The sequence below is a fragment of the Lynx rufus genome, unplaced genomic scaffold (genome assembly GCF_022079265.1).
Source record: "Lynx rufus isolate CCGP_SWC_20201006 ecotype Redwood Valley unplaced genomic scaffold, mLynRuf1.p SCAF_10, whole genome shotgun sequence".
In the NCBI taxonomy this organism is placed as follows: domain Eukaryota; kingdom Metazoa; phylum Chordata; class Mammalia; order Carnivora; family Felidae; genus Lynx; species Lynx rufus.
The window spans coordinates 45658986-45668664 of NW_025814824.1; the positions used below are offsets into that span (position 1 = coordinate 45658986).

A 9679-nucleotide genomic window follows, 5' to 3' on the forward strand; every position below is an offset into this window, starting at 1 on the left:
TTCTGACAAAATGGGGAGAAAACCTAGCCAGATAGCAGAGGTATAAAGCAGAGTTCTTTCTCCCTATGGTGTTTGAGCCCTGGAAGCAGACAGAGACCCCAGCTCCACTAAGACACCGTACATCTTTTTTTTTTTTTTTTTAGTTTATTTTTGAGAGAGAGAGAGAGAGAGAGAGAGCGCACAAGCAGGGGAGGGGCAGAGAGAGAGAGGGAGACACAGAATCCAAAGCAGGCTCCAGGCTCCGAGCTGTCAGCACAGAGCTCGACGTGGGGCTCGAACTCACAAACCGTGAGATCATAACCTGAGCCGAAGTCAGACACTCAACTGACAGAGCCACCCAGGCACCCCTAGACACCCGTACATCTTAGTTGTCCAGGAGGAGTACAATAAAAGGACTGCTACTTTAACGGTGTCACAGAAATGGCTGCGACTTCCCATCCTTAGCTTAGAGGGGCACATAAATATTTAAAATCCTGCGGGGCTGGGGAGGAGGGCAAGCAGAGCATCCTGCAAATAACAGGAATGAATTTAGGGCAAACACGAGAGCTGAAATATCCCTCTAGCTACCCTGATAGCCAGTCAAATTCTAACTTCAGGGTCAGAGAGCCTGGAGGCACAGATTAGAAGCAGAGGAGAAGCAGGAGAGCCCCCTGTTCTAATTTTGTTTTTTTACATTTATTTATTTTTGAGAGACCGAGAGAGACAGAGAGAGACAGAGCACAAGCGGGGGGAGGGGCAGAGAGAGAGGAGACACAGAATCCAAAGCAGGCTCCAGGCTCCGAGCTGTCAGCACAGAGCCCGATGCGGGGCTCAAACTCACAAACTGTGAGATCATGACCTGAGCCGAAGTCAGTTGTTTAACCGACTGAGCCACCCGGGTGCCCCTGTGCCCCCTATTCTAATTCCAGAGCCACTTACCTGCCTCTTCCATTTTAATCCTGAAGAAGCTGAGGCCACATTTATTCTCCTGAAAGGTCCACTCCACCCCCCCAGCATCTATACTCTTACATGTTCCACATGGCTTCCTTGGATTTCACATTCCTCGAAGGCAGAGGCCAGAACCTATGCTGTTTTGTGGGCGCATTTTACAAAGAACCTCTAACAGGTGCTCTGTAATTTCGAATACGGTGGTAATGAAATCAAGTTGAAATGAAAACTGCTCCTTTGACTTTTGTTCATAAAAAAATTTATTTTCCGGGAAAAATTTAAATAAATAGAAAAATAACTTAATGCATATATTAATAAAACAATTTAAAGTCTTTGTTCTTTCACATGGAGTACATTAGCTGCCAGTCACTTACAGAGTCTCTGTGAGTTGAAGAATCCCTGAAACCATTGCCAGCATCGTCCGTTCCCAGAGGTACAGGCTGGGAGAGCTTCAGTTGTGGAGATAATCTGTAAGTCTCTCAAGGAAGAAAAAGTTCCTGAGGATTTCTGCGTGGACTACTGTCCAGGCACAGACGCTGTACTCCTTGGCCTTCAGGTACCGCACGATCCTTAAGTAGTATTTCTTCAGGTGCAGAAGGGTCGTATTGTCCCAGGTGAAGTTTTCCTCCTCCATGATTTCCTCCAGGATCGTTTCCAGGTGTTCCTTCTGCCAGTGGAGTGTCGCAAGGAGGTTCTCAACAGTGGTCTCATTCCATCCCGTGCTAGAGGTGCTTCTACTGAAAATATTAAAGATCTTCTGGAACATCTCGTTGATGACCAATATGGCTTCCTCTTTCTGGAACCGCTGTGATTTTTTAATCTCCTCAGGGACCTCGAAGTTCATCCTGTCCTTGAGGCAATATTTAGAGGTTCTGTTCAAGTTCACCAGGAGCTCCTGGCACTCCAAACTGCTGCTTCTTAGTTGGAATCCAAGCAACTTGTAGCTCACGGAATGTGCGGTGGTGAAGAAACACACCAAGAGAGCGATTTGGAGGATGCACCTGCCGGTCATGATGAAAATAGGAAGTCTTGCCTGCTACTGTCTAGGTGCTGAAGCAAAGACTTCGAGAGTTTGCAGTGTGAATGCCCTTCTTCCATGAGTATGGCCTATTTATACAGGATGGTCCCCTTTCTATTTCATAGGAATTTCCCACTTTCAGTTCTCCCTTTCAGTTTTCCTATGTCATTTAAGTTAATAGCAGTCTCTAAAACTCTTTTTCTTTAAACTCCATAGATTAGGAATAAGATACACAAACTGTGAGGATTTCTAATGTTTTGTATAATTTCAATGAATTCTCAGTTACTAAGGGAAAAAAATAAGCTCAATCATTCAGAACTCTACCATTACAGGGTTCTTTCATTTGGCAAAGATTTTTTATTTTTCTTTTTTAGTTTTATGAGATGGGGTTTTTTTTGGAGGGGGGGTCTTTGTATGAGAGTTTTCTTTTTCCTAAGAATTAAGTTTAACTCCCAATTACACTATCACAAAACAGTAAATATATGTTTATCATTTAAAAAAAGACACCTACCTTTTTTTTTCGCCTCTGTAAAATAGAATAGCGTGAAAACTAAGTTGATCTGAATATTTTGGTAGGGCCTTAAGCGTATACAGCAAGACACCACGTAGCTTTATTAACCTTATTTACTATTTTTTTAATGTCTATTTATTTTTGAGAGACAGAGTGTGAGCAGGGGAGGGGCAGAGAGAGAGGGAGACACAGAGTCCCAAGCAGGCTCCAGGCTCTGAGCTGTCAGCACAGAGCCTGACACAGGGCTTGAACTCACAAACCGTGAGAATCATGATCTGAGCCAAAATTGGACGCTCAACTGACTGAGCCACCCAGGTGCCCCTAACCTTATTTATTGTTTTATATCCAGAATATAACTGAAAACTACGGATTAAGCAATATCTCTAAACAGACAAAATGAATGTTACACAAGCCATGCATAAAAGTTTGTGGCTCCCCTTATAGGGTCTTTTGTAATCATTATCGAGGGCCAATTTATTCTTATTTTGTATATTCTTCTAATAAATCTAAACATCTGATTTTCCATTCTCACACAAACAACAATTTATAAAGAGGTCTAGAAGGAAAATGGGAGGGAAAAAAATCAAGCAATCAGAGGATGTTACTGTAGAAACACATGGTTCTATGTCAATATTTTTTTTTTAATTTTTTTTTCAACGTTTATTTATTTTTGGGACAGAGAGAGACAGAGCATGAACGGGGGAGGGGCAGAGAGAGAGGGAGACACAGAATCGGAAACAGGCTCCAGGCTCTGAGCCATCAGCCCAGAGCCCGACGCGGGGCTCGAACTCATGGACCGCGAGATCGTGACCTGGCTGAAGTCGGACGCTTAACCGACTGCGCCACCCAGGCGCCCCTCTATGTCAATATTTTTAAGGCCATTTTCTTTTTGCTAGAATATAGTAACAGATTTTAATAAAAGAATCATTAAAAATTAAATTAATATTTTTATATCCTGCTTATATAAGCAGGAAGGCATATGTACATTTCCAAAGATTTTAATACAAAAATAATTTGTAATAATTTTTACATTTAAAGTTAATAACTTTTAAGTTTTCAGAAAACCTTGCCTTATCTTTCAACCTGAATTTACCAAAACCTCACTGAGTGCAAAGAACTCATCTGAGCTGCTACAGATTGTAATCCTCACTTTCATGGATTGTACAGTTTACTAGGGGAGAAGAACATTAATCAAAGAATTACACAGAAGTAAAATACAATGATGACAATGTTGCAGAGGAAAGGCTTGTAGTACCAGGAGTTCCTATGACATGGGGACATATGTAGTAGGAGAGGTCAGAGAAGACTGTCCTGTGATAGTGACCATGAAGCTGAAATCAAAAGGAAGATCAGATGGAACTACATTGTGCAAAGGCCCTGTGGTGGGAAGAACTTGACCAAAAGCCAAAGGGTAAAGAACTTGATCAAAGGCAAATGTGACCTTCAAGTCAGAGAATGGCCAGAGAATGGCCTGAGATGAGGTCAAAGGGCAGGTGGGAGCCAGATAGCACAGGATTTGGCTAAGAAGTTTGTGTGTGTGTGTGTGTGTGTGTGTGTGTGTGTGTGTGTAGAGCAATAGAAGCTATGGAAAGGTTTTAGGCAAAGTGGAATAACTTGATTAGATTTGGGGGGAAAATTGCCTACAGTAAGCAATAAGTAATGGAGGGAGCACAGAATGGATACAGGCAGAACAGTTAGGAGACTTAACGTAAATTTTAGACTATGGAGCTAGTGGTGGAGAACGAATTCATTTATGTGAACTCTCTCATTTCCTGACAGCACCCGATTCGAATGCTTGAAGAAATCCTCCATCATTTTTCAGATAGCAGCATCAGTTCTGTTGACTATGGTGATTTCTATATATGCTTAATGTACCGGGACGTTACTTCTATTGTAACAAATTGAGGTAGAGGCTGGAAGTAGCCGGGTAAATGTGGATTTATGAGCCAGCAGCAACTGTGAGCGCCAGGTTTCCCATCATCAATACATTTCTTGTCTTCTGATCTTTACAATATGCTCCACATATCTCCCAAATATTCCCCTAGTCCTATTCTTTCTTCTTAGTTGGCTGTATGTAATCAGCTCTCCCCAGGAGGGAGTATCTAATGGTGATATCTGAGGTGTTCCTAAGAAAATTACTTGTGCTTGAACAGTGTTGGTGCAATCCCTTCTAAATGGGGTGGAGAGGAAGCAATTTATCTTTCCTTCTAAGTTGGGGGAATAGGAAAGATCCTAGTGATATTCATTCAAATAGGAGTATGGGGAGTTGAGAAGATGTAGCGGACAATCCAAAAATATGGAGACAAGATTCCGGGGAAGATGGCCAAGGTGGCAGTATAGCTCTGAATTTCCCCTAGTCCCCCTGCAAAACCAGGCACTGCTACTAGATAGAAATCAATATCCCATTTGACACAAAACTTGTTGACACGGACCACAGAATGCAAGCCAATAAGAACAAACCACCAAATTCCACGGAACCTGTCTGGTAACACTGTCTGTGTGGGAGAAAGCACAGAAAAGCAATGGACTTGAGAACCTTAAAATAGCCAAGAGGTGTTTACTGGAAAGCCATCCAGGCCGATTTGAGAACAACAGTTGAAACAGGGATTTTGACCAAATCAATAGCCGGTAAGTGTGAGAGGCCTCAGTAAATTCCGAAAGGCGCTGGAATAGTCTACAAGTTGTTTTCAAACCAACCGGGTACAACTCCCCTTTGGGAAAGGACCCTACATGGAGGAGAAGCTGCTAGAAGTAGAATCAAATTTGAGCAGGAAAGAAACAACGGAGGCAAGGAAAGAGAAAACCAGACCAGCTTGGGAACGCACAACTCAGAACAAGCGGCCATTTTTGAACACTTCACAAAAGCAACAGAAGAGGGAGCTCTGTGAAGTTAGAGAAACTACCAAACCATTTCTTCTAGAAGTTTGGGAAAAGTAAACTCCTATAAAATGGCGCAACAGAATGCATTAAGATTGAGATTCATACAAGGTGATTAATAGAAAAAAGTGAATGAGGAGTAAATAATATCTCTGTAGATAATGAAAATATACCAGGAATATGCATGCACACAAAACAGATAAAAATTTTAACCTCATGTTACCAAAGGAGTTTAAAATATTAAGAAATGAGATAAAACACCATAAATCAGAATTAGACAAACTCAGAAATAAAGTAACATACGTAGGCAATAATTAGAAATAAAAGAAAACAGTCTCAATTTTGTTGAATAAGATAGAGTCTCAAGATACAAGAAGTTTAGGGGAAATCTGGCACTGGTGAAAAACTTTAATCTGGGGGAAAATGTTAGCAACAGTAGATAAAAAATAGTATATTGGCCAAAGGGAATTATTTTCAGAAAATCAAAAATGGTACCATATGGTATAGACTATATAACATTATATGAAACAGATTATAAGGTAAAATGACCAAAATCTAGAAAACTTGGGTATTTTTAAAAAAAATATTGGAGTAAGGAAGACTTTTCTCAGTGATAATACATGTGTGTGTATATATATAATTTTTTAACATGTATTTATTTTTGAGAGAGATAGAGAGAGAGACAGAGTGAGGGCAGGGGAGGGGCAGAGAGACAGAGACACAGAATCCAAAGCAAGCTCCAGGCTCTGAGCCGCCAACACAGCACCTGATGTGGGGCTCAAACTCACGGACCACGAGCTCATGTCCTGAGCTGAAGTCAGACGCTTAGCTGACTGAGCCACTCAGGCGCCCCTATATATGTATATATATACATACGTACGTATACATATATATGTTAAACTATATAGGAGTAATTGATAAATATGGCTAGAAATAAGTTATAAATTTCAGAATGACAAAAAAAGTCAAAGTTAAAGACATTGTTACAATACGCAATGAGAAAAAGGGATAGTTTTCTTCACATACAAACAGCCCTTAAAATTAATAGAAACCTATCAACTAGAGAAGTTTGTAAACAGCCAGATATCAGGAAAGGACATTTAAAGGGCCAATAAAAGAAATGAAAATCTGCTCACTATTACTAAGAAATGTGTCAAACTAGTAATGAGGTAATAATTTTTCACCAGTAAGACTTGCAAAGGCCTTGGGGAAATGGTTACTCTGATATACATTCAATGGAAATATAAATTTCTGCAAATATTTGGAGAACGAGGAAGATTGTTTCTTCAAAAATGGCCAGAATAGGGGTGCCTGGAATTATCCAAGGCTCATACCACAAAGGCCAATGCAAGGAGTCATAGAGGTGAGTCAACCTAGAGATGGGTCCTTGCATTCAGTGAACGGAGGTCATCCAAGGAGTCTGGTCACTGGGGCCTACTCCACCAGGGTGACTTGGAGCTTGGTCAGAGCTGAGCTCCTCAGGTGTGGCAGAGGGCCTCCTCATCCTGCCCACATCCAATAGCCTCCAATCATCTCTGATAAGAGAGTCCATAATCTAAAGTCAATAATGGTGGCAATAGTGGCCGTAGTATTAGTTACCACAAATTGAGCAGTTCTAGGCGTCCTTCTCTGAGTAATTCTCACACTAAACTTTTTTTTTAAGTTTATGAATTTAGGGGTGCCTGGGTGGCTCAGTCGGTTGAGCGTCCGACTCTTGGTTTCAGCTCAGGGCATGATCCCACGGTTTCATGGGTTCCAGCCTCCCATTCATAGGATTCTCTCTCTCTCCCTCTCTCTGCTCTTCCCCAACTCACGCTGTCTCTGTCTCTCTCAAAATAAATAAATAACTTTATTAAAAAATAAAGTTTATTTATTTTGAGAGAGAGAGAGAGAGAGAGAGAGTGTGTGTGTGTGTGTGTGTGTGCGAGCAGGGGAGGAGCAGAGGGAGGGGTAGAGAGAGACTCTCACACTACCAGTATGGAGCCCGATGTAGGGCTCGAACTCACAAACCGCGAGATCATGACCTGAGCCAAAACCAAGAGTTGGTCACTCAACTGACTGAGCCACCCAGGTGTCCCCTCACAGTAAATATTTGAGATGGGTTATCACTACTCCCATTTTACAGAGGAGGAAATTGAGGTACAAAGAGGCTAAGTAATATACGCAGGATACACAAAGATAATCAAATGAGTGGACTGCATTCAAACCTGTGCTCTTTCCGTGTACCACACATAGAATATGGAGTAGACAACAGCTAGTGCCTTCAGGGTGGTACAGGGTGCCAACCATGGTGGCAATGGTGGCTTTCAAAGGACAAAGGGATTACAGCTGATGGGAGGATAAGGAGGCAAACGGTGTGCCTGGAAAGGTGATGGTCGTGGTGAAGGTGATATGGTAGAGGGCATTCTAGATCAATGCTGTCCAATAGCAATACAGTGGGAGCCACTTACGCAATTTAAAATTTTCTAGTTAGCTACATTAAAAGGATAAAAAGAAACATTAAAAAGGGGAAAGTTAAATTTAATGGTGTGTTTATTTAACATAATATAACCAAACAGTATCATTTTAACATGTAATCAATATAGTTATTAATGAGATAGTTACATTCTGCTCTTTTAGGCTGTCTTCAAAATATGATGCATATTTTTACATTCATCATACAGCACCGTTTGGACTCGTTGAGTGCTCAATGCCCCAGATGGAGGGGCAGCATGAACAGGGCCAGGAGAATGGACAAATTTGTAAGGAGCAAATAGAAGGAGAGTCAGATTGTGGACAGGCTAAGTGCTAGGAGTCAAGGGGACTGAACGTGGAAAAATGAACTCAGGATGTATTGTGGAGGCTCTTGAATGCCAGAGTGTAGCATTTGTACTTACTTAAGTCAAGAGATCTTTGGGTCAGAGGGGAGACTGGAGCTCTTTGCCCTGGGCAGAAGAGTAGGCAGAAATATTGGAGGTGAACTAGAGTGGGGAGAGACAGGAAGAAGCCTTGCCAGGAGGCTCTGGTGGCTATGGAGGTTGGAGATAAAAGCATAGCTCGGGGATTGGAACAGAAGGGAGGGATGCAGGGTAATGAAAAGGGAATTCTTTTTTTCTGGTTTCTTCCCTGTGTCCACTTCCCAGTTCTCGCTGTTGTATTCGTGAGGTGCTCCGTAGTCCACTCTTCTAGTCTCCTTCGTGAAATTTCTCCTCTACCCCCTCTCCGGAGGATCTGGCGAAAGTCACAGCAGGAGTCTATCTATGCATGGGTTAAAGTCTCTTCCTTTGTAAGACACTGTCTCTTATTTTAGTTTTATTCCTCTAATTTATTTGAGTTTTATCACAGTAAACAGAAAAATTCATAGAACTTGTCTCTATCAGGGATATCTATGTCTTAGAGTAGCCTCATGTATACCTGCATTGCCAGGATTAATGCCCCAGCCCTGAGAGAGAGAGAGATAGAGAGAGAGAGAGAGAGAGAATCCCAAGCAGCCTCCATACTCACCATGGGGCTCGGGGCTTGATCTCACAACCATGAGGTCATGACCATGAGATCATGACCTGAGCCGAAATGAAGAGTTGGATGCTTAACCGACTGAACCACCCAGGGGTCCCTGTGGAGATCGCTTTCTGCACACATTTTCTCCCACCAGCTTTCTGTGGTGCAGACAACTACTTCCTGCTCCTGCACCAGTTTCTTCTGGTTAATGAGGTTTTCCAGACAGGCAGAGTGACATTTAGAAAATAAAACTTGAACAGGCTAGCCATCTGGAGTCATCATTTGATGATTTGAAGGTGCTTTTCTATAAACTCACAGGAAGTGGTTCTTCCTCTTTTTTGATGCAATTCATTATCTATGCAGGACGAATATGTATCCAGAAAGCAAAATTACAGTTGTCTTATCATCTCTTCAACTATTTTTTCAAGGGAAAGGCTTCATAAAAAATGATAAATTGGACAAGATGAAAAGTTATTCACAAGTGTCTGAACAGTGGCAGAGCCAAAATCAACACCCAAAACCCCTTTTCGGTGATAACCTGGAAGGGGCAGCGAAGGTGATAGTAAGGGAGAATGTTGACAGATAAAAGGGAGAATTCCCCATTTCTCCTTTTGAACAAAAAAGTTTATATGTTTTACATAGAAAATCATGCACGAATCTTAAGTATACAGCTCAAGAAATTATTGTAAAATAAAACCTTCTGCCCACCTTTGTAAACACAAACTAAGTGAAGGCATAAGCATTATCCACAGGACAGAAACCCCCGTCTGTCCCCTTGCAATCATTATTTCACTCTCCTGCCACAGTGTCACTGTGCCTTTGAACTCCCTATATTCTGCCTGTTTTTAAACTTTGCATAAATGGCTTCT

The 9679-nt window shown here is 41.7% G+C and overlaps 1 protein-coding gene across 1 annotated transcript; it reads right to left on the reverse strand.

The window, feature by feature from the left end:
• Nucleotides 1-1378: 1378 nt before the first annotated feature.
• LOC124525672 (interferon beta) lies at nucleotides 1379-1939 on the reverse strand. Its single transcript, XM_047098228.1, has one exon. The coding sequence runs from the start codon at nucleotides 1937-1939 to the stop codon at nucleotides 1379-1381; it is 561 nt and encodes a 186-aa protein (XP_046954184.1).
• Between the last annotated feature and the right edge of the window lie 7740 nt (nucleotides 1940-9679).